Source organism: Myotis lucifugus, unplaced genomic scaffold (genome assembly GCF_000147115.1).
Source record: "Myotis lucifugus unplaced genomic scaffold, Myoluc2.0 scaffold_727, whole genome shotgun sequence".
NCBI classification, from domain to species: domain Eukaryota; kingdom Metazoa; phylum Chordata; class Mammalia; order Chiroptera; family Vespertilionidae; genus Myotis; species Myotis lucifugus.
Window position 1 is genome coordinate 133,483 of NW_005871775.1, and position 25,518 is coordinate 159,000.

The 25,518-nt window shown below is 44.4% G+C and overlaps 1 protein-coding gene across 8 annotated transcripts; it reads left to right on the plus strand.

The window, feature by feature from the left end:
- Positions 1–41: 41 nt before the first annotated feature.
- On the plus strand, positions 42–25,426 carry USP16 (ubiquitin specific peptidase 16). Of its 8 annotated transcripts, XM_006105817.3 has the most exons (20): positions 42–174; positions 746–938; positions 2,933–3,050; positions 3,325–3,426; positions 4,569–4,747; positions 8,812–8,915; positions 9,771–9,874; positions 11,027–11,211; positions 11,691–11,786; positions 12,329–12,459; positions 13,002–13,089; positions 14,214–14,292; positions 15,590–15,681; positions 15,960–16,016; positions 16,868–17,044; positions 19,273–19,936; positions 21,433–21,527; positions 22,050–22,136; positions 24,762–24,918; positions 25,021–25,426. In XM_006105817.3, the coding sequence occupies exons 4-20, from the start codon at positions 3,366–3,368 to the stop codon at positions 25,143–25,145; spliced, it is 2,481 nt and encodes an 826-aa protein (XP_006105879.1). In that variant the 5' UTR covers positions 42–174; positions 746–938; positions 2,933–3,050; positions 3,325–3,365; the 3' UTR covers positions 25,146–25,426. The 8 variants fall into 8 exon arrangements, with proteins under 8 accessions (XP_006105879.1, XP_014303369.1, XP_014303373.1 ...); XM_014447883.2 differs by lacking the exon at positions 2,933–3,050; XM_014447887.2 differs by lacking the exon at positions 2,933–3,050 and having other exon boundaries at positions 11,030–11,211.
- Positions 25,427–25,518: the final 92 nt, after the last annotated feature.

Sequence of the window (25,518 nt, forward strand, 5' to 3'; positions counted from 1 at the left end):
CTGCACTTCTGGCGCGAAGCGCGCGCATGCGCACCGCAGGGCCGCTCACCGGAAGCGGCTGCTGTCCGGCCGCTCAGTCTTCCGCTCCGTCGCCTCTTATTCGCCACGGGGAGGAGGACGGAGCCGGTCGCGCGGGGTCCGCGAGGAGCGCTGGGATGGGCGCCGTCGCCGCGGGTGAGTCGTGGCCTGGCCGCGCGGCCTCCTGCGCCCGGGGCGCGAGTCTCCTGCCGGCCTCGCTCTCTGCGCCGCGGCCTCGCTCGGAGCGCGGGTCCCGGCCTCGCCCGGCGCCGCGGCCTCGCCGTCCTCGTCCTGTCACTTCCAGGAGCTGCCCCATGAGTTGTGGGTGCTGGCGGCCCCCTCGCCCCGGGGGCCCGCGGTTCCCGAGGATGGCGGCCGTTGCGGGGAGAGGGCTGGGGCGCGGGGGAAGCGGGCCGTCACCTCGGAGACCCTGTGCTCCAGGGTCGGACCCCAAACTCGGCGCCACGGTCCAGACCTGCTGACAGCAGTCCAGGCGCTTCTATGCTTTTTAGAGAAATGTGTTTTTATTGATTTCAGAGAAGAGGGAAGTGGGAGAGAGAGAAGCATCCATGACAGGAGGGAATCACGGACCGGCTGCCTCCTGCACACCCTTCACCCGGGCCTGTGCCCTGACCGGGAATTGAACCCTGGCCTCCCGGTTCCTAGGTCGGCGCTCACCCCTGAGCAACAACGGCCGCGCTTACTGAGGTTTCTTGATGTTTTACAGCTGGCGGTGCCCACGGTGCTGTCTCCTCCTGACTCACTAGAGGCCCCGCGCGGATGTCGGAATGTCACTGGGGCTGTTTCCGCGGCATTGAAGGCGGGACCCGCACGGTCCAGGCGCCGCTCATCCTCGGGTTTCTCTCCCGGCAGTTCCGAGAGCGGACGCCACCTCCTCCACTCGGTTGCTTCCTTCTCTTGTACGTACCTCTGCACCTTGTAATCAGCCCTAGTGCGTCAGGTATTTCCATGCGCGAAGTGGTTCTTGAGGACCTGCCGACACTGTTTTGGGCAAATCGGAGGCGATGCCGAAAACCGCTCTTTTTCCCAGAGCTTTAGATCCCCGGTGGAGAAATTGCACTTGTCCCGGTGGAGGATACGGTCAGAGGGAGGTGTTTGGAGCGGCGGGCACCAGGGACTGACGGGGGAGAAGGGTCCGCCCTGGGTGCCATCTCTGACGCCCTGTGGTCCTTGGTCATCTTGTTTTTGAGTTTCCTCCTTTAGTGAAATGCTCCGTGTGCAGAGTTGTGAACGCCAATGAGATGGTGATCATGAAAGGGCTTTGGGAGCAGAGCACCGTGTGATTAAACTTGAGAAGTCATGAGGGTCAGGATTGCAGAGCACTGGGGACAGCTTGTGAAGGACCTGGGTGCAGGCGGGGGAATGCGGGCTGGAGCCTGTTAAATGCTGTCAGTCAGGAGGGGGACGCGATGGAAATGGCGTCATGGGAAGAATGCAGCGCAGGTTAGAGGGCGTGTGACTGGAGGCAAGAACTTGAGTGCTATTTTTTCCCCTAGCATCTCCAATTCTAGATAAGTTATGTTAAATGTTATCTTTAGGGCAAGAAAGCATACATAAAATATACCTTGTATTATATACACCTATATACTTTGTATTCTTTTGTTAGTTTATTTGCTTTGTGAACTTGTTACATTTTAGATTATCTTTGTAAAGGTTAACAATTACTTGATGTGGTACTAATTTTTCGTACAGGCCTTTTGAATTACCTGTAATTACACTAACCCATTAAGAGCTAAAAGAGGAATACTTGTAAGATTCTAAGACAAGACATGGTGACAGCTAAGTAGCAGAATTAATTGGGAAGTGTTTTCAAAACATATGTTCCAAGTCTTACTCTCCACTAATGTAATCAGAATTCTAGTAAGCATGCCAGGTCAGATATTCAGTGATTTTGACACTAAGCTATTGTAATGTCTGTTAAATGCAACTTTTCAAAATCATTATTATTATTTAAAATTATATAGACCTGTATGTACTTTCAGCACTTTTCATATTTACTAAGTTTGCATTGTTGCCTCAGGAGGTGCAGACCTGATGTGCAGCTAGATTTGTCCTAGTATTCCAAACTGACTTTATCATATGAATCCTATATAATCCTATGTAATAAAGAGCTAATATGCAAATGGTCCTCTTGCTGGGGCTGGGGGACCTGAGGCCGGGCCCCCCGCCCTGCGGGGCTTGATGGGGGTGAGGCCAGCCGGGTCTGGGTCTCCCACGATTTCAAGGTGCACACGGGTGGATGGGAACTTGAATCTGGGTCCCACAGCATGCCCCAGACTTTGACAGGAGGGAGATTTTCTTACATATTTTACTCATTTTCTTTCATCTCTGACACTTCTATTATAGAGAAAGGGCAAATAGCAATATTAAAATATTTCCTCTAATTAATTCCCTTTTAATGTGCATGAATTTCATGCACTGGGTCACAAGTATATAAATATTTGACAATGCAATTATAATAAATTGTCATATAATATCCATATAGGGTAGTATTCATATAGGAAGTCCTGGTGTGGAAAATGCAGAACAATGTATCATTGTTTTGTATTTGGCCTGGTAATTATTTTGCAAATTTTCTAAGTCCCTTTAATAGTTTGTTTTCAGAATTGTTTATAATTTTTCTTAGAGAAATTATCGATTTAATTTGCATAGACCTCAGAGCTAAGAAAGGAAGCTTAGCCTGGCCAGCGTGGCTCGGTGGTTGAGTGTCAAGCTATGAACCAGGAGGTCACAGTTCAAATCCCTGTCAGGGTACATGCCTGGGTTATGGGCTCCATTCCCAGTGTGGGGCGTGCAGGAGGCAGCCAGTCAATGATTGGTTCTCATCATTGATGTGTCTATCTTTCTCCCCTTCTCCCTTCGTCTCTGAAATCAATAAAAATATATTTTAAAGAAAGGAAGAAAGGCAACTTAGAAGGGAAGGGACATCGTCTGCGTGCCACCAGCATTCCACACGTGCTTAGTGAGAAGTTGAATCCAAATGGTGTCACGTGCTGAGACTTCAGGTCTTGGTAAGACCTGGATTCTCTCCTGACCTTCACGTTTATTGAAAATCTCTTAACCTGACTAAGAATCTGTTTCCTAAGCTAGGAAACTGGTGTAGTACCATTTATTCTCTCTACTTCACAGTTTTTATTGAAAACTACATGATATATGTGAATGGTCTTTATAAATTATAATGTGTGATAAACATGTAAAATGTTACCTGTGGCTGAGTTCTCTTACTGTCTCAGAAAAGCATAAATGAACTTTTTTTAATCAAGCTAATTTTATCTTGTTTCCTAGATTGTTATTTTGTGTCAGGAAGTAATCCATGAAGTGCCAACATGGGAAAGAAACGGATAAAGGGAAAAATTGTTCCAGTTGATGATTCTTCTGAATCTTTAGGTATATTTCACCAATTGAACCTTTAAAGTGATTTTATGTCTGTAAATGGACATTTTTTAATGTGTAAAAATGGGATTGCCCTAACTAGTTTGGCTCATTGGATAGAGCGTCAGCCTGAAGACTGAAGGATCTAGGTTCAATTCAGGTCAAGGGCACAGGCCCCGGTTGTGTGCTCAATCTCCACTAGGGGGCTTGCAGGAGGCAGCCAATCAATGATTCTCTCTCATCATTGATGTTTCTCTCTCTCCCTTTCTCTCTGAAATCAATTTTAAAAAAAGAGATGCAAATTACAGAACAATGTAAACTGATCCATTAAAAATTATTTTTAAAATATATTTTATTGATTTCAGAGAGGAAGGGAGAGGGAGAGAGAGAGAAACATCAATGATGAGAGAGAATCATTGATCAGCTGCCTCCTGCTCACCCCCTACTGGGGATCGAGCCAGCAACCCGGGCATATGCCCTGACCAGTAATCCAACCTGGGACCCTTCAGTCCACAGGCTGACACTCTATCCACTGAGCCACACCAGGTAGGGCTGTAATTTGTATTTCAACTTAATGTTTATATCTAGTACGTGTCATTTAATAGTTTTCAACATTTTAATGGCATGATTAGTCCATTGATGAGAAAGACCATGGGTTCATAGCTCATGTCTACTATCTACAGTTGTGAAACTTTCAGTGGCTGCAGTCTTTTCTCCTGTGCAGCTGACATACTGTGGTTCCTGGACATGTGTTTGTTTCCTGCCTCTCCTGCCAGAGTGTGACTCCTCAGTGAGAAGAGCTGAGCTCGGTTCTCCCGGTTCCCTGGCACCTGCCTCAGCGCGGGGCCTGCTGGCTGAGCCACGACCTCTCTGCAAACGTTTAAAATAAAGAGGATAACAAATACGATAAAAGGCCTTAATTAAGGAAATAGTTAAATACATCGAGTGAATGTATTTAGGACTACAAAAATAGCAAAATTCCGGATTTCTCACGTAATCAACTAATATTCAGATATCAAACAAAATGTAACTTTTCAGATTATCTAACACTTTGTACCTAGTAAGTTCGTATTTGAAGTTCAAATGAAAGGTAAACTTTGTGATTCTCTGAGAAAGTTGTATTTACCTCATCACTCGTGTGTTGTTTGTTTTCACAGAACCTGTGTGCAGACACATTAGAAAAGGACTGGAACGAAGCATTCTGAAAAAGGCGTTAGTGAGTGTGGAATGGAATATTTGCCAAGATTGTAAGACAGACAATAAAGTGAAAGACACATCTGAGGAAGAAACAGAAGAAAACCCTTCCGTCTGGCTGTGTCTTAAATGTGGCCATCAGGTATGCTTAGATGTGGATCAGTGTGGGATTGTACAAACTGACCTTGTTTTAGAAGGTGTTACCTAAGTACAGGATGGTGAGCAGGATGCCAGCTCACATAGGCCATGTGCCCTAGGGAGCAGGGGCCTGGACTGAGGTTTGTGAGATGTAGGTGGTTTCCTGGGGTGTGTTTGCACTGTGTCTTCACCAGGAAAACTGAGGGAGGCAGGATTAGGCTGAGGGAGAGCAAAGAGGCAGACCTGCAGGGCCTCAGCTAGCCTCAGGATGAGCCGTGGTCTTGGTACCTGTGCACAGACCAGTCCTTGGATGTGGGCTGCCCTTGGTGTTGGGACAGGTCGGGTGGGGGCCACCCTTAGCCAAGCCAGCTGCCTTTCTCGGGATAATTCCTGAGGATGGACAGATCGAGCTGTGAGCTGTCAGCAGGCCACATTCCTGGCAGCTGGGAGAAGGGAGTACCTTGGTCTTGTGGGTGGGGGTATCTGGGTGGCCGAACAGCACCCAGGTATGCACGCACTAGAGGTCAGTGTCTCATAGTCACCTGTATCGGTTAGGAACGGGGCTGCGAGCCAGGCCTCCCACGAAGCTTGAAGATGAGCAGAGACCTTTGTTTTTCAATTTCTTTTCAACTGAAATTTTACCGAGATAATTATAAACTCAAATGCAGTATGAGAGATAATACAGAGATACCTCTGTACACTTTGCCCAGTTTCTCCCAGTGGTAACATTTTAACAAAACTAATACAGTATTTTAACCAGTATATTAAATTGATATGATCCATCAATCTTAATCAGATCTCCTGAGTTCTTTTTTTTGGAGAGAGCTCGCGCGAGAGAGAGACCGCTATATCCACCCCAACAGTTAAGATGCTGAATGGGCCTGGCCGGTGCTCCTCAGTGGCTGAGCGATAACCTATGAACCAGGAGGTCACAGGGCACATGCCCAGGTTTGGGGTTTGATCCCAAGTAGGGAGCGTGAAGAAGGTGGCCGATCAATGATTCTCTCTCATCATTGATATTTCTCTCTCTCCCTCTCCCTTCTACTCCGAAATCAACAGAAATATATATATATATATATATTTAAAAGTTAAAAAAAAAAGACAACACTGAATGATTCCAATATCACCTGGATCTCTACTTTGCCCTTTTATAACCACACCCTTCCCTCCTCCTGTCCCTCCCCTCAACCCCAAGCAACTACTAGTCTGTTCTCCATTTCTAAAATTTTATTTTAAAAATGCTATACAGCCCTAGCCAGTTTGGCTCAGTGGATAGAGTGTCGGCCTGTGGACCAAAGGGTCCTGGGTTCCATTCTGGTCAAGGTGATGTACTTTGGTTGTAGGCTCCTCCTTGGCCCCAACAGTGGTCAGGGCTCATGCAGGAGGCAACCAATCGATGTGTTTCTCTCACATAGATGTTTCTGTCTTTCACACTCTCTTCCACTCTCCCCAAAAACCAATGAAAAAATATCAACAACAACAAAATAATAAGTAAATAAAATAAAAGTTACTCTGTTGTCAACATTAAAAAAAAAAAATGCTATACAGCCTGGCTGGCGTGGCTCAGTGGTTGAGCTTCAACCCATGAACCAAGAGCTCACTGGTTTGATTCCAGGTCAGGGCACAAGCCCGGGTTGTGGGCTCGATCCCCAGTAGGGGGCGTGCAGGAGGCAGCTGATCAATGATGTTTCTCAATGTTTCTATCTCTGGCTGTCCCTTCCTCTCGCTAAAAATCAATAAAAACATTAAAAAATAAAAATAAAAAATGTTATATAAATGAAACCATCTAGTATACAACATTTTGGGACTGGTTTTTCACTTACATAAGCACCAAAGATTCATCCAGGTTGTGTATCATAAGTCTGTTCTCATTGCTGAGTGGTGGTGGGTGGTGTAACTGTTGCTGCTTGCTTAACTGCACACCTTTTGCAGGATGTCTGCGCTGGTCCCATTTTTGGCAATTATGGGTAAAGCTGCTGTGAACGCTGTGTACCAGTATTTATGTGGATTTAAGAATTCATTTCTCCGGGAAGTGTGCTCAGGAGCCAGTGGCTGGGCCACATGGTACTTAACTGTCCCCCAGGACAGCTGTGCCCCTCCATGTTCCTACCCCTGCTCGAGGGGTGCACTTCCTCCGCGTCCGGGCAGTGTTTAGTGTTGTTGCAGCGTTTTCTTCTTTAGCCTTTCTGATAGGTAAATGGTGCTGTCGCATCATGGTCAGACAATTTCTAAAGATTGTTAGCAAAGAGCACATTTATTTGTACTTGAAAGGTTTTCATTGAACCTCTTAAATACATATGGTGAGCAGGAATATATTTTGCTACTTTAAATTTATTATACATTTTATTTATTTTGCTGCCTTTTAAATTCCCAGTCAGTATTAACTATTACTTTTGTCCACTGTAGTTCTCTTTTGCACTGTGATTCTCAGCTGCTGTCTTAAGACAACTCTTTCATTCTTGTGTTTCAGTTGATTTCCGATGGTGACACTAACAAAATTAATGTCAGATTTTTTTTTTAAAATATATATTTTATTGATTTTTTACAGAGAGAAAGGGAGAGGGATAGAGAGTTAGAAACATCGATGAGAGAGAAACATCGACCAGCTGCCTCCTGCACATCTCCTACTGGGGATGTGCCCGCAACCAACGTACATGCCCTTGACCGGAATCAAACCCGGGACCTTTCAGTCCGCAGGCCGACGCTCTATCCACTGAGCCAAACCGGTTTCGGCAAAATTAATGTCAGATTTAATTCATTTTAGAATTAAATGTTGAGTGGGATAAACTAGATCAGTAGTGTTTTATATCATAGTTATAGGATTAGAGGCCACTGACAAATAGCTCCCCTCCAAAGTATATGTGTAGCTGCACTGGGAACCGGACCCATCACTGCAGTGCTGTCCATGGGAGCTGGCCTGGAGCAGGCAGGTGCACAGTCCACATGGATTTCTTAGCAGGGATTCAACCAGCTGCAGGCAGGAAACGCATGTCCTTTTACGAGTAAGACTTTAGATCTTGTGGGTAAAAATCTCTCATTTACTTGCATATGTGCACAGCCCATGGACATAGAGAACAGTGTGATAGGCCTGGAGGGTGTGGGATGGAGGGGGTCAGTGAGAGGAAGTAAGGGGGACATCTGTAGTACTTTCAACAATAAAGAAGAAAAAGAAAAGTTTGAGTTTGGAACCATAAAAAAACATCTCATTTGTTCAAGTAATGCTATTGACTTTCCATTTTCTAGATAATTTTGATAATAGAAAGACTAACTCATTTTTTGTGCCTTCGAGATTTACAGTTCAGGGGAAGATGGACATAAACATTAGCAACTTTAATATAAGGTGGAAAGTAAGGAATGCCACCAGGATTTACACCATATTTGGTAGGAGAGTATTCACTGGAAGATCGTAATATTTTTCCTCTGGGAGGACAAGCATAATTCTTCTGAGGGAGGTAGCCTTGGAGCGGGATCCTGAAGACTGGGTGGGATTTGAGCAGAGGCAGTGGCAGTAAAGGATTCTGTGAAGGGAGTCACGGGAACAAGATGCTGTTGGTTGGGAAGGTGCTGAGTGTGTTAGCTGGTAGACGTACGTGGACAGGAGAAGGATGGACTTAACCCTGGAGAGCTAGGTTCGGTCAGAGGGTGTCAGGTTTGTTGACTAGGAGTTTAAGAGCAATTTATAATTTTTGAATTAAGTATATGAACAGAGCTTTGTTCTATGAACATGAAACTGAAAAGATACGTAAGTGAACAAAGAGGTTGAAGTTAGAAAAATACTATTGAGGAAGCCGATACGGAGTCCAGACCAGACCCAGTGAATGGCTGCATTGGCCCAGCTTGGTGGGGACTGGAGGGCAGGCTGCGGGGAGGGAGCACTCTTACTGCGTGGTTCTCTCCACGCCTCGGTTTTCACAACATCCACTCTCTAATTTAGAGTCTAACGTTGTGTTTTCAAAATGATGAGAAAGGCAGAATGTCTCGAGCCACTTCTTGTTCACTATAGAGTATGCATTCCCTCCTCTTGGGTGAGCTTCTGTGGCCTTGAGACTGACGATGCTGGTTCCCTAGGGCTGCAGCAGGAACTCGCAGGAGCAGCACGCTCTGAAGCACTACCTGACGCCGCGGTCCGAGCCCCACTGTCTGGTGCTCAGTTTGGACAACTGGAGTGTCTGGTGAGTTTCAGCTGCCTGGCTGGACGTTATTTGAGAAGGGGGGCATTTGAAATGTTTAAGGAGCAAGAAAGTTAACATTTTTGTGTTTGTTTAAAGCCACCGCTCGCAGAAGGCTGGAGATGGTGATGTTAGGAGAAGCTTCTCCTTAGCATGGCACTAGCACAACACGTGTAGCTGCAGGAGGCTAGGGCCCTCGTCCTTTTCTCTTGCTTGTGATACTGAACAGCGTATGGTGGGTTGTTTCCATTTTAACAATTGGGACACCAAGAACAAATTCCAGATCGACAGGGCAGAGTCAAACTTTGGCAATGATTTTACGCGACAATACTTTTCACATCTTTAAAAACCACTTACACAGCAATGTTCACGGAACATTATCTGACAGCTAGAGGCCCGAAGCACGAATTCGTGCAAGAGTAGGCCTTCGCACTTCGGCTTCGTCCGGAAGGTCGTCTGGATGGTCATTCCGCTCTTCAGTCGTTGGGTTGATTTGCATATGATGCTTCTATTATTATAGGGCATAAAATTTGTTAATTTTGATGATGTATGTTTGTACTTTGAAATATGCGTAGAGAAAACTTGTGACTTTAATGTTATAAGTAGCCATTTCAAGTACTATGTTTGTTGTATTTTTCACAGTATTTATATGTAGCCATAATTTGGGCTAATGTTATTAATAGTAAACCAGAGTTTAATATGGACAATCTTCTGTAAGAAAACATACAAGCTTTATTTTTATTTTTTTATCTTATTAGTAGAATAATTTGATGGTTATACACTTTGGATTCCAGGGATCATAATTTGTGCCCTTTTTGGTTGTTTGTCACTATTTTCTCTGTGGTCTTTGGGACGCAGGTGTTACCTATGTGATGATGAAGTCCAGTATTGCAGTTCAAACCGATTGGGTCAGGTGGTTGACTATGTTAGGAAACAAGCCCGCCTTACAGCTCCAGAATCAGGTAAAAAAATCATTGGTTCCTTAATAGAGACGGTAATGTTGACTTATATATCTGCTGATATTTGATTAATTTACTGGACTACCCAATATTGCCTATAGGTGAGTAATATTGATTATGGTTGACTTTACACTATGAACCTATTTTTGGTTTAAGGATGTAAAACTGAAAACATAGATAATTCTAAGGTGTTAGAGTTAGAAGGGAATCAGAAGTCACCTCGTCCCACGTGATGAAGGGTCTGGCCTCATTGAGGGCAGTTACGCCCTGTTCCCATGCCCTCCCTGCACAGGGGCTTAAGGTCGACCTGCTTTATTTCATTTTAAGACTTAAATTATTTTTTTAATATATATTTTTTATTGATTTCAGAGAGGAAGGGAGAGGGAAGAGAGAGAGAAACATCAGTGATGAGAATCATTGATCCCCCTTCTGGGGATTGAGCACACAACCCAGGTATGTTGCCCTTGACTGGAATCGAACCTGAGACCCTTCAGTCCACAGGCTAACGCTCCACTGAGCCAAACCAGCTAGGGCAAAGTCGACCTGCTTTAGACTGAACTTAATCTTGTTTGGATGATATAAAAGTAAAATACTTGTAAGTCCTTCAAAAGGCCAGATACTTTTCAGGTATTTTTCACACATAATTAAATTAATTGGGTGCTATGCATCCTTAAGCTTTAAGTTTGTGCAGGTTTTTACAAACACAGAAGAATCTTTGGCAGAGCCAGAATTGTGTGTTCCTAACCTCAGGGTGCGTTTTTGAATTCATTACAAATTTTATTTCATGTCTATATTCTTTACTTGATTGCTCTGTATTCCAGTTGCACAAGGTAAGATATGCTTATTTGTGCAATAACAAAGAAAACTTTGTGCATTAACAAAGGGGTTGTTGCTAAAAAGCATATCCTGTTTGGTTTTATTTGTCAGACTAATGCTCACCTCAGTTTTGAATATTTTATTTTATTAGTTTTTCTCTCTCAATGGTAGTTTACTTATATTTATTAGAAAACATTTAAAATTAAAGCAGGTGGTAAATAATGATAGTGGGTAAAATTCACGAACTCCAGTACTTCGTCCTCAGTGTAAATTTGCATTCGATATGGCTATATTACACATTTTGCTAAATCATTTTTTCTTTCTTTTTTTTTTCTAAAGCAGCAAAAGATAATGGTAGCATTGAACTTGAAAATAAAAAATTAGAAAAGGAGAGTAAAAATGAACAAGAGAGAGAGAAAAAGGAAAACATGGCTAAAGAAACTTCCATGAATTATACTTCTCAAATAACTGTGAAAGGACTCAGTAATTTGGGAAACACGTGTTTCTTCAATGCAGTTATGCAGGTGCCAGCGTTAATTTTCCTCCTATGAAAATTAAGTATCTTTCTATTTGTTACTTCCAGTATTGAGCTTTTTCGCCCTAAGTAATTTATTCCGATGTTTTCAAAGAAAACTCAAGGAAGTGCTTACTTTGCATGCCAGTTAAACACTGCTGAAGGGTACAGTCGGGTTCACAACAAACATGACCCCTGCCCTCAGGACTTGCCCTTGGTGGGGGGGCGTGGGGCACGGGCGAACCCAGGACAGAGCAGTGGGTGCGTGGACTGCAGGACCGTGGTGGAGGTGGGTGGTGGAGGATGCCTTTCCCAGGGGCTGCTTGTGCGGGAATTGAAGTGCCGATGAGCATGGAGTGTGGGCAGAAGAGCATCCGCTGCTTGTTTCCTGGGTAGAGAGTTGAGACGGCAATGTGGGAGTGACGTTGTGTTTGGATCGAATGGTTGGTTTGTCTTGAGATAACCTTCCTTTTCCATCCTGCATTCCAGAATTTGTCACAAACACCAGTGCTAAGAGAACTCCTGAAAGAAGTAAAAATGTCTGGAACCATTGTAAAAATTGAACCACCTGACTTGGCACTAACAGTATGTACTTTAAAATTTTCTTTATAATCACGAGTTTTCCTTTGTGAATATCCATATTTTAAGTTATTTTAAAGCATTAATGCTCATTTTCATCATTTTTGTTTGCTGTGTTTTAGGCTACCAACTTAATGACTTTCCCACTAACAGAAAGTATAAGGAGCCTTCCCATTTCTTTGCTGCTTCTTTGCTGTGTCCTGCTGTGCTCTCTCGTGTGTGGCTTCCTTCTTGGGAATGTTGTGGATGTTTGTGAGGCCCTGGGCGTACAAAAGTGTAGCCACATGAATTTCACCTTACCTTTTGCATTAGGTCTTTTGCTTCTTAAGTATTCTAAGTCCCTGATCATCTAAAACTAAACCAGAACTGAATTCTTCATAAAACAGTCTGTGACCAGAAACTTTCTACATCTGTTGATGTGTATTTTGAACTTTTGAGTAGACAGCTCAATCAGGCACATTGGCAGTATAGGATAACGAGTTACATTTCACTAAAATAAATGATTCCTAGTTTGGAATGAAGAGAGTATTCTTTGTTCCCGTCCTCAGGAGCCCTTGGAAATTCACCTTGAGCCTCCAGGCCCTCTTACTTTGGCCATGAGCCAGTTTCTCAGTGAGATGCAAGAGACCTCAAAGGGCATTGTGACACCTAAGGAACTCTTCTCCCAGGTCTGTAAGAAGTGAGTATCTGCGTTGAGTGTGCCTTCAGTGCCTAAGTCAGATGCTGAGAAATTCTATGCAAATTCATAGCACTAGGGCCAACCCAGTGCATACATTAAAGCATCGTCTGTTGCATTTGGATTAAAGAACATGTGCTTTGCCGAAACCGGTTTGGCTCAGTGGATAGAGCGTCGGCCTGCGGACTGAAAGGTCCCAGGTTCGATTCCGGTCAAGGGCATGTACCTGGGTTGCGGGCACATCCCCAGTGGGAGATGTGCAGGAGGCAGCTGGTCGATGTTTCTCTCTCATCGATATTTCTAACTCTCTATCTCTCTCCCTTCCTCTCTGTAAAAAATCAATAAAATATATTTAACAAAAAAAAAAAAAAAAAGAACATGTGCTTTATGTGACAGTGAAATCTGCCAAGGGTGTTGTTAGACTAAACAGAAATTTTGAGAAACCAGAGCACATGGAGAATTGGGATATTGTAAAAAGAGCTTCACATTTTAGTAGACTCGTCATCACTTTCCTCTTTCTCTCTGTGTTTCCCTTTCTTCTGTAGAGCAGTGCGCTTCAGAGGCTACCAGCAGCAGGACAGCCAGGAGCTGCTCCGGTACTTGCTGGACGGGATGAGAGCAGAAGAGCACCAAGTCAGCATGTTTATAGCCTCATCTCACTAACTCTGCTGTCGTTGGGTATTAAGGGGCATTAAAGCAGTGAAAGGAGTCACTGAGGCCACTGGATCGGAAAGATGTTTTCTGCACCAGCCCTTTCAGTCTGGCTTAGTCATGGGAGTGATGATGAGCATTAGAGATGATGCTCCTCCTCATGATGTTCTGTGTTGGGTTCTGTGGTCCGGGCCGCACCCGCGAACTCTCGTTCCCACCGCAGCGCCTCACTCTGATTCTGAGTGGGACTCTGCACAGCCTCTCGAGTCTGGGAAGCACAGTGGCCTCGAGTGATGAATAACGTGTTGTCCGTGTTGTGTTGCTGTCACGCTGATGAGCCTTAGGGCTTAACTCTTCTTTATATTGATCAGCGGGTGGTAACATTGGTTTTGTTAAATGTCGTTTTGCTTAAAGTCACAGAATCTACTGACGACGTTAAGTGAAGATTCACTATATATTAACTCACATTGTATGAGTCGGGACATTTGTTGCATTTTAAAGTTTTTGTTACTTGCCGGGATGGAAAGTAATGTACTTGGGGATGTGAATATAATTAATAATAGTAATAATGTAGTGATAACAACTAATATTTATTTTGCTCTTATTTTATGTCAAGCTCTGCGCTTAGTATTTTATATGAATAGCTTAGTCTCCACAGCCATTCTGTGAGGTAGATGTGGTTACCGTCCCCACGCTCCTAGATTCTGGAGCTAGGCTGCAGGAAGCCTCAAGTCCCCTAGTGATGGGCGGGCTGTCTGGCTGGAGTCTGTCCCTGTGGCTCCTCTAACCATCCTGCCTCTAGGACGCAGCTCAGTGGTCTCTGCAGAGGAGACGGGCCTGTTCTGAAAGCTTTGGTTTGAGTAGGTTAAAATTTTGAAATGATAAGACAGTGCCTTTTCCATGGGTTAGTGGTTTTATAAGTATAATTCTTTTTAGCTCCTTGAATTAATTTTGAAAATGTGATTTTAGAAATATTAATTTTTATTCAGTAAGTTTGGAGAGCTAATTCTTGATCACTTTCTTGACTTGATCACATATTTTCTAAGGAAAATAATTATAAAATTTTAAATTTAATAGTATGCATATATTCATTTTATTACTTTTAGAGAGTGAGTAAAGGAATTCTTAAAGCATTTGGTAATTCTACTGAAAAATTGGATGAAGAACTAAAAAATAAAGTTAAAGGTAATGTTTGACTTTTTGAACTAAACCACTGTCGTTGAATTCCTCTGCCCTTAGGTGCAGATGCCTGCACATGTACTTTGCATCCGGTTATTAACATATACTTTCTCTTTATCACCATTGACCTTTAAAACTTGTTCAATACTTCAAAGATGGATCTTTTACAGAAATTAAACTTCTGATGTATTCTTTTTATGCAATGTTATAGTGACATTTACAAAGATAGAGCTAAGATGACATCACAATTTGATTTTTCAAAAGCTTAAACTTCTAGTTAGCAGTAATCAGTGAAGTACGCCTGTCGGTGTGAGCTGGCAGTAGCTGGTTTATTGTCATGGAGCCAAACGCTCTGACTGTTGTTGGCAGTTAGCGGCCCGGCACCGGTCTGTCTCGGGGGCTCTGAGGTCGGGACTCCTCTCTGCCTCCTGTCGCCGCAGTCGCCCCCGCTGGGTGCTGAGGCCTGGAAATGGGGTTGGTGCCACCGAGGAGCTGCATCTTTATTTTTACTTAATTTTAATTAATTTAATTTAAATGCCCGCAAGACCAGTGGCTGCTGTGTTGTAAACCACAATTTAGAATCAACAGATAGCGACTCTCTGCCTCTGGTGCCCCTCAGGGCCTGGCTGGTAACAGAAGGACTCTCTCCTGCTGTCACCACCTGTCACAACATGTGTTTCTGTATAAATTGACATCTGCTATTTGAATAAAGTATGTAAATTCCACCTATTTAGAAAAAGGGGTGGCCAGGTAGTAAGATTATGTTCCCTTATACTAAATTTATCAAGATTATTTCTGGAACATAGGAAAATAAAAGAATTTTGTCGGAAACATTTTCCTGAAGGTTTTTCTTTGTTTGTTTTGCTCTGGTTGTAAGTGGAGCTCAGTCGTAGCCACCAGAAAGCAGGTGACGTGCATTGTTGCCCCAGCTTGCTGCCACGTGTGAGACGTCAGAGCCTGGACAGAGCGAGTGTCGTCCAGCCTCGCTTGTCTGCTCGCTTCTCTGTGGAGACAGACAAACGGAACGTCTCCCTGCCTTGCAGTTTGTTTTCCACTGACTAGGTCTTGGATGAGAACTTTTTCTTTCTCACGAGATGTGACAGTGTGGAATTTGTTGCGCTCAAAAGTGCAGTATATGCCGCTGATTACAGCATAAAAATAAAATCATGGTAATTTTATGAATAGAGAAAGACAAGTCTGAGATAGGAAATTAAGAAGTAAAATTTTAGGGCTAGAGAGGTTAAGAAGTTGTGGCGTATTCAATTAATTTTGTCAGTGTAATTGATACATTTCCCCCTGACAGATTATGAGAAGAAAAAAGCAGTGCCGAGTTTTGTGGACCGCATCTTCGGTGGGGAGCTCACGAGCACGATCATGTGTGACGAGTGCAGAACGGTGAGTGGCGGTCGTGCTGGGGACTCACTGCCAGGCAGCCTGCCAGCTGTGCTTTCAAACAGAGGCTGCGCCACAGCCGTCCTCGGGCCACCAGGGGCCGTTCGCTGCTGGCAGGGGCCTCTTGCTATTGGAAGAAGTGATTCACGTGTTCTGCTTCCCTGACCCACAGTTCTCAGTGCTGTATTTTTCAAAGCTTAGGCCCCGCCCCCAATCTTACTCTATGATGTTTACAGTGAATCTTTTCCTTCCTTTTACGTTTTCTTTTTTGGTTGGTTAAGGTCTCCTTGGTTCATGAGTCTTTCCTTGACTTGTCTCTACCAGTTTTAGATGATCAGGTAAGACTATTGAGTTCATTTTATTTAAGTAGATCTTTTTCCTGTTTAGATTTTATGGGGGAGCCTTGTCACCTTTTCCAAGTGTGTACATCACTAGCCTGTGAAGAATTTTTCTTAAATAGTTGAAGAATGGGGTAAATACTTTTTTTTACAAAAAAAAGAGGGGACTGTGGTTGGAATTCTTTATAGTTAAATTGGTTAGTTTATATGTAAAGATGTATTTTTTTCATACTAAGTTATTTATTTTCATTATTTAAGACTAACCACAAATCCCTTACAGTCCTAAGTTCATAGGTGTTAATAAAGACTATCTCAGTTTTAAGCCATATGAATTTGGTTTCTAGTAGTAGTAGGAAAAAAGAAAACAAGATATGAATTTTGGATAAATCATTATTCAACTTAATATGAATCGGGTCCTTTTAATCACTGTTACGTAGTGATTAAAGTCTTACAAATTTATTTTCTCTTTCCCCAAAACTGTCATTTCCACACAAAGAAAAAAATGAATAAAAAGAAACACCTGCATGGGGACGGGGAGATGGTGGGGACAGAAAGTGCCCTTGGAAGTGGACAGGCCATCGGGCTGCGGCCCGTGTCGAATGCAGTGGCTGCTGCCTTCTGTCGCCCTTCCCTGTGGACTTCCTTTCTGACTGTGGGTTTGCTTGTTTTGTCAGGATACGAAGAGTGCTGTTTAGTATTTGAGATGAACAAATTTTGTCCCGGGTATATTTTCAAACATTGTGGGAAAGCAATTACTGTAAAATCAGAGTAGAAAAACATTTATGTAGTCTCTTCACCAAATAGTAGTTGTGAAATTTTATTTTTGGCCCATTTTTTTTCCATATTTTAAGAGTGGTAAGAAAAGTATAAATGATAAAAATCTGAAAAAGACAATGGAGAACGAAGATAAAGACAGCGAGGAAGAAAAAGATAACGACACTTACATAAAAGAGAGAAATGATATTCCGTCAGGAATAAGCAAGCACTTGCAGAAAAAAGCAAAGAAGCAAGCCAAAAAGCAGGCCAAGGTGAGTCACTGGGGGGAAGGCCACACTCCTCTAGCTCCCATTTGAACGACTGCGTGAGTCGGACGGACGTGGCGGACAGGCCTCGTTGTATAGCCAGCACTTTCACTTGGTCGTCCCAGAGCCGTCCCCTGCGTGCTCTCTGCTGGAAGTCTCTTCCAGTAGATGCCAAGAAAAGGGACAGCTTTTAAAAAGTTTTAGTTCATTTTTAACGTTTTTGAGTTATTTATTCATTGACATCCAAACTTTAAAAATACATTCATTCACACGTACAGGTCCTCTTGACCCCCGTCCTTTTAGGATCCTCATAACCACTTCACAAGCTCATGTGTTCTCTGGAGTTTCTTTTGGAAAATATGATCGAATACAAGGATGTTTTTATCTCCTTTTAGAAATTATGCACGTGGTTTTGGACTTTGCTTTTTGTTTGTTTCTACTTTATTAGATTCTTGGTCTTTCCATTTAGGACACAAACATTTGTTTTTTAAATATTTTTATTTAAGAAAGAGGAAGGGAGAGGGGGAGAGAGAGAAACATCAATAATGAGAGAGTATTGATCGGCTGTCTCCTGCACGCCCCACATTGGGGATCCAGCCCACAACCCGGGCCTGTGCCCTGACCGGGAAGTAAACGCTGACCTCCTGGTTCATAGGTCGAGCTCAGCCCCTGAGCCACTCCAGCCAGGCAGGTTGTACCAATTTATATTCCCACCGGCAACATCGGAGACTTGCTTTTTCTCCTTGTCCTCAACGACAGTGTGTTCTCAGGCGTCTAGATTTCTGCCCGTCTGATGGCGGCAGATAGTAACTTACTGCAGCTTATTCTCCACTTATTTTAATGTGAGTGAAGTTCAGCAGATTTTTATGTTTAAGAGTCATTTGTGTTTCATTTAAAGCATTCACTTACGTTCTTTCCCCATTTTTATTTTTTCTAGTTGAGCTTATTGAGGTGACATTGGTTAATGAAATTATATAGGTCTCGGGTACAGTTCTACAATACGTCATGTGTGTCGCATCTTTCTTTCAGGTGTGACTGTTCTTACTGAATCACCTGGGAGACTGTTTGTGTCTTGTGCTCCCTTCTGCCCCTCTGTTCACGTTAGCCTCCCGGGCCTGTCCTCTTAGTTACAGCCAGATGGTGACCCGTCTTCAGGCGGGACTCTCGATGAAATAAAGTGGAAATAGGCTGCAAATGGACAGTCCTCTGTACACAGGCTTCCTTGCTTCTCCCGACTTGGGAACATTTGTTTCCCGAATGTTTCCCTCCGTCTCTCTGTCCACAGTAGCCCTGTCTCCTCAGGGAAACCAGCCTGAGTTGTGTGTGTAAAGCAAGCCTGTCAAACTCAAAGGCTACAACGGGCCGTGTAAGATTTACGTTTATGTGGCCGCAGAATAACAAGCTTCAGTTTTCGTAGAAACGTAGGTTTAGTTCGATAGAGACCTGCTGAACACAAAGGGCTGAGATAAACGCGTCATCGTTAACATAAAATAATAGAACACTTAAATAAAAATTACTATTTTTCTTGAACATTAACCTACCAGACACTGAATAACTGCACAAATGAATAAACGTAACGCAAATAAACCTATTTTTCTTTTTCTCCGAAAGCAAAATATTTCCTGTTGCGCACACCAAACAAGTCAGCCCAAGATGAATGACGTGGCCACCGGCTGCTAAGATATTTGCTGCTGGTATTAGTGGAAATGGTGCACCTGCGTGTACAGTGTGTAAGGGAAATGAATGCAGCACGATCATAGTCACCAGTCATTAGCGAACGTTATAGTTCGTTAATTATGTATAACAGGATATTGTAAAAATTAAGTTACAAAATTTTTATTAAAACGTTTATCATTATATTGGCTGGGCCGCAAAAATATTCGTTGTGGGCCGCGAGTTTGACGTGTTTTGTGTAAAGTCACTAGAGGGTATAACAGTCTACTGCTCTGTCCAGAGCACTCCTCTTAGAACATCCTGCACATTTTTATTTGCCCTAGTATGACGGTGGTTTGCTGATTGGTGATAGTTTATTCCTGCTTTCAATCAAAAACCTTTTCTTCAAAACTTACTTGATCCCTGATAGTAAAGGAACTCTTAGGATCAGTTTTGGGAATAAATTCTTCCTTATCAACTTCTTTATTTTTGATAAGCAAGCGAACCTGATGTGTTACATGTATGCTCTTTCTCTTCCTCTCTCTCAATTTTTAAAAAAATGTTTTATGCTTTTTACACAGAACCAGCGAAGGCAACAAAAAATTCAAGGAAAAGTTCTTCATTTAAATGATGTCTGTGCCTTGGACCATCTTGAAGATAATGAGTGTGAGACTGAAATGTCAGTTGAGGGAGAAGTGGATATTAAATCCGACCATATCTCACAAGAGGAAGTTATAAATAAAGAATATTGTGTTAATCAGAATGACTTGAATGGCCAAGAGAAAATGATAGAAAATGTAACTGACAATCAAAAATTCACAGAGGACGTGGATGTGACAAGTGTCAGTGTGGATGACGACCTGGAGGTTTTGCCATCTTCTCCCACTGACTGTCCCGGGAGTTTGAACGGTGCCTGCCTGGATGCGGGGGGCGGTGGGGAAGTGGACATTTCTAGGGGATTCCGGAACCTGCACTTGGATGCTGCTCTTCACCCTGACGACATACATCTGGAGATTCTGAATGGCAGCCCCGCTCCCGGGACCACGCTGTACGAGTGTGTGGGCCAAGATCCAGAAACTGCCTTCTGTACCCTTGCGAACAGGGACGCGTCCAGTGCTGACGAGTGCTCCATCCAGCACTGCTTATACCAGTTCACCCAGAACGAGAAGCTCCGAGATGCCAACAAGCTGCTGTGTGAAGTGTGCACCCGCAGACAGTGTGGTGCCCCAAAGGCAAACCTAAAAGGTACTGGTCCCTCCCAGAGAGCACACTCGGTGTGGGGCATGTGCTGCCATCGGCAGGGCACTGCTGCTCTCATTGTGTCAGGACTTGGATGGCACCAGAAAATTCTCTCCATCTAAATATTCGACTAGGAGGTCGGATTACCGACCTTGATTGTGGGGCTTCCCAACAGTGTGCCCTTGGACTCCTCCCCTGTGGGCAAACGGTCCCGCGGGCATGGTCACAGCGGGACCCTGACGGGGAGTGGCGGCTGCCTTGCTCCTCAGTTTCCCACCAGCATTGGGATGGCCCTCACCTCCTTCCTCCCAGGAAGCCACACTTTTTTAATTTTTAAAAATACATTTTATTGATTTTTTTTACAGAGAGGAAGGGAGAGGGATAGAGAGTTAGAAACATTGATGAGAGAGAAACATCGATCAGCTGCCTCCAGCACACCCCCCACTGGGGATGTGCCCACAACCAAGGTACATGCCCTTGACCGGAATTGAACCTGGGACCCTTCAGTCCGCAGGCCGACGCTCTATCCACTGAGCCAAACCGGTTAGGGCTTTTTAAAAAAATATATATTTTGATTTTTTTTTCAGAGAGGAAGGAAGAGGGATAGAGAGTTAGAAACAAGGAAGCCACACTTTAATTCCTCAGGTACTAACTAAAGGGACATGCCCAGTGCGAGGTCCTGGGAGCAAGGCTTTCTCAGCCTCCCGCAGAGGGAGGAAGAGGAGCTTGGGGGAGTGGGACAGGGACTGTGGATGCTTAAGGACGCTTGCTAGATAGAATCGTTGAAACTAATTTTCAAGTCTAGTTTTTCATGTATTTACATGTCAACACAGAATAAACTGTTGATTCCACAATTGTTTTTTAAAAATTTTTAAAAAATATATTTTATTGGTTTTTTACAGAGGAAGGGAGAGGGATAGAGAGTTAGAAACATCGATGGGAGAGAAACATCAATCAGCTGCCTCCTGCACACTCCCTACTGGGGATGTGCCCGCAACCAAGGTACATGCCCTTGACTGGAATCAATCCTGGGACCCTTCAGTCCGGAGGCCGACGCTCTATCCACTGAGCCAAACTGGTTAGGGCCACAATTCTGTTTAGAGCAGGTGTTGACAAACTAGTCCAGTGTGGCCTGCGCCTATTTTTGTATGGTCTCTGGGGAAATGCTTTTCATACATAAATATTTGAAGTTTATTTTATGGTAGAAAACACTAACTCTGAGCCCCAGTTAATTAAATGTTCTCTCTCCAAAAGTAATTACATTATTTTCTTCAGTAGACTCGATCGTACTTTATTACATTTTGAGTTCCATCAGTAAAAATTTGTGGAAGTTTTTAATCTGATGTATAAATACCTACAAAATCCCTGATTGGTCCTTAGTCCATAAAGCCTGAAATATTTACCTGGTCCTTTCCAGAAAGTGTACAGTTCTGGCTTTTTCATCACAGACTGAATGTCTTCGAGTTCTGAAATGTTCACACTGCTATATTTTTTTTTCTTAGGTGAAAAGAAACATGTTTACACCAATGCCAAAAAGCAGATGTTGATTTCTCTCGCTCCTCCTGTTCTCACCCTTCATTTGAAGCGATTTCAGCAGGTACCCATTTGTTACCTGAAATTTACTTTGAACATGTAACACCTGCTTTATGTCTCAACATAACACTTTTCTTTGGTTTTCTGTTACTTAATTCTAACGTCAAAGAAATATGAAAGTAAATATGTGTTTGTAAGACAAAAGTTTTGATTAAGGTGCACAATTCTTTCTGTTTTACTAGAATTCACGTTGCTCTTTTTAGTAATGTTAGCATTGTGCTCTAACCTTAGTTTTAGGTTAAAAAAGATCAGTTTACCAGTTACATGCCCCACTTAGAGCTGGCCCCAGTGGAGGCCGAGTGCTTCTCAGAAGAGTATTCTGCTCAGTTTTAAGCATCAGAACCGCAGGTCTAACGTGGCTTTCCTCGTTGCCGAAGCAGAAACGCTGTTTCCTCACAGGAGCACGTAGCCACACCGATCAGCTCACAGTCAGTGAGAGACACTGAAGTGGGGGGGTGGGGCTGCAGTTTCCTTACCATGTACAGCTTGTGCGGGACAAGAACCTAAATCTGTTCCTCTTTTTCAGGCTGGTTTTAACCTACGCAAAATTAACAAACACATAAAATTTCCGGAGATCTTAGATTTGGCTCCTTTTTGTACTGCTAAATGTAAGGTAGGTCAAGTGTTCTTGGGAAAATCCTTCAAAGGGAAATCATCTTACTTCCCCAAATAGAGCAGCAGCTCACCAAGTGTGAAGTGGAGGAGCATTTCTGAGTGGAGTGGACCTTTGGCTTCTGTGCCTTCACTTTCAAGATCTGTGATGAGTTGTTTTGAATGTTAGCGTTATTTCAGTTCAGCATGTTTTGAGCTCCCATTACTGTGGCAGACGTTGTCTGGAACTGAGCACAAAACTAAAGATGAGCAGACATATTAACAGGCAGTCTGTCTAATGAGGCTCAGTGGCAAGATTGGTGCACACAGAGCAGGGTGGTTCCAGGGAGGTTTTGTTGAGTGGACACGTCTCAGCCAGCACTAGAGTAGGACTGGTGCGGCGAGTGGAGTGGCCATGTGAGGTGGTGTGGGGGGGGGGGGGTGCAAGCAGTTCTGGAGCTCACAGGACAAGGTCTGGGGAGTGTGGGGAGCTGAGCTGGGAACCTGGCTTTATTAGGCGAGCAGTGTGGAGCCACAGAAGGGGGTCATTGAAGATCTGTGTATCACATGGGTTCTTGCTGAAGCGTGGAGGCTGGGCTTTGAGGAGGAAATGACTAGAGGCAGAGGAACGAGTTGGGAGGCTGTGGAGTTCAGTCTGTGGATGCTGGGCTTAAACTAGGGCAGGAGGAAAAATAACCAGACTTGTGGTCAGCTGGCCTGCAATGTAAGACAGAGTCCTTTCCATAAATGCTGAGGGTGACCCAGAAAGAGGGGTTGAGCGTAGATTCCGGGGCCTGGCTGAATGACTGGGTGTGTGGGCAGAGGGAATGCCATACATTGATGTGGGAAACCCACGAAGGGCAGGTGGAGAAAGTTGATAAAGGGTTCTGTTTGGGAAGGACTTGGATGAACTTGTTTGAGGCCCAGGGCAGAGGCAAGGGTTTGGCCATCAGTGCTAGACGGTGGTTAAAGCTGGGAGGTAAACGCAGAGCTCTGGCTGTCAATGATCTCCAGGTGGAAGATGTGTCTAGTTTAAATGCCAGTCTAAGTACATCCAAAGTTTTACTTTATCCACGAAACTTGAAATGATAGGAATTCCTCTTCCCAATCTAAACTTTGCCTTGAAGCAGATTTCAGAGATGGCAGGTAGTGAATTGCAATTAATATGTTCGTAGGCCACTGCCACTTTTGCTGGTAGCTTTGAATACAGGGCATCAGAAATCCAGCTTTTGCCTAAAATGCCAGTGCCCTTTGTTGAGGCTTCAAGGGAAGGGCCACATGTCCTTGATATCAGAGAACAAGACTGGAAAGGAGTATAGACTAAACAGTAGAGAGATCACGGTAAATTTTTCAAGTGCTGGTAACTTCCAAGGGTTGAGACAGGAGATACTGGGGATAAAGCAGGTAGATCCGTTAAGAGGCTCTGTGAAAAGGAAAAATGGCAGGTCCTTGAACATTTTAAGTCTGGGAGACTTGGCAGGTTTGGAGGTCAAGAGGAAAATCTAGAAGTTGAAGATACAAAAGGTAAAGGTCCTTGATGTGGGGAAGACCCTGAGGATGAGGACGTGGCACTACAGGGCGAACAGGCCCTCTGCAGTGTAGGTGAGGCTGTGCCTCTGTCCTGCAGGGGGAGGGGAGGCCGGTTTCTGGGAAGGACAGCCGAGGACAAGTGACAGGGTTGTGCAGTCACCACCCACACATACAATTGTTTCCCAGCAACAGCAGCTGTGTGGGTGGATTTGTGATAAACTGGATGTGGTGGCCATGCTGGTGCGGGTGGAAGGTTATTTGTGATGCTCATGGTCTGTTCTCGAACGCAAATGGGCATTGGAACCACCAGGGAATCACTAGGCCCTGCGGGGTCTGAGCATCTGCATTTCTAAGCTCTCAGGTGGTCCCAGTGCTGCTGTTCTTTTACACTGTGAGTCTTGAAGATACAGATTTTATCTGGGAATGAGACCAAGAGGCAGGAAGAAATGGGACTGGAGGGTCCTGTTAGGATGCGGAGTCCAGGTGAAGCGAGGCTGGCATAGCTGTGCACCAGATTGGACTTTTAGTCAGAATCCTGACAGCTCTGAGTGACGAAGCTGACCTAGAATGGCAGGGACAGTACTGAGTCTGATGGACAGTCCCTGAGGAGGGTGGCTGGATTTGGGGTGAAGCAGCATTGAGCTCAGTGAATAGGAGTACCGATGACAGCGGGGTGTACACAGCACCACTGGAGGGCGGGTGCTGGTTGGCAGCGGCCCCAGCTGGAGGTGCCTGTCCACGTCCATCCAGCCTGTAATGAGCGGGTCTGAGGAGCCCCCTCTGCTCCAGACAGGGACCGAGGCCAGAGGCAGAGCCAGCCCCTCACTGAACCCAGGGATGGGGGTTGGATGTTTTGAAATGTGACTGGTAGTTTTTAGCAGAACCAAGCGTGAGTGGTTGAGGCCTTTGGGATTATTTGATCCCAGCTCTCCCGAAGGAACTCGGGCAGGAAACGACACCATGGGGTGGCCTCTTTGTAGGAAGCGTGGGCTTGGCTCAGTGGGCGGAGAAAGTCAGATACAACCTCACGGGCGACCTCTGGAGTACAACTGTCTTGCCCACATTTCCTGTGTAAATGTGACGAGAACTAACATCTGGGTCCTGTCCGGTTCTACAGAATGTGGCTGAAGAAAGCACCAGGGTGCTGTACTCCCTGTACGGAGTCGTGGAGCACAGCGGTACCATGAGGTCCGGGCACTACACTGCCTACGCCAAGGCGAGAATGGCCAACAGTCGTCTGTCTGACCTTGTTCTCCGCGGGGATGTCCCCCAAGGTGAGCCCATTCAGTTCTGGTAACTTGGCATACACGTGGCAAACCCAAAAGTGAAGAACGGGACCCGTTCCACTTACACTTAATTTTCCGTCTCCTCGGCAGATTTTGAAATGGAATCAACCAAAGGGCAGTGGTTTCACATCAGCGACAGCCACGTGCAAGCTGTGCCTACAGCGAAAGTCCTGAACTCACAAGCGTACCTCCTGTTTTATGAGAGAATACTCTAAGTTTTTATAACAGCTGTGATAAAAATAAACAAGTGAAGACTAACTAAATCATGTTCACGGTAAATTACGCCCACACCAGGAGAAATCATGTGCTGAAACACTGAAGGAAGAAACACCTGCAGATTGACCACGGTTTTGTCCTGTCATCTGTCGTCATGGTGTTCCCGCCTGCTCCCAGGTTCTGGACGGATTCTGAATCAAGTCCTCTGGTTAACGTGTCTGTGGTGGTTACAGCACATCAATAAACTGACTTACCCCAACACTTGTTTTATTACAAGAAAGATGGTGAATTGTGTTGACTTACCCCCACCAAGTACCATGTGACTGGCTAAGGAAGCTTCACTACATGTGCTAACTTTATGAACATAGGTAT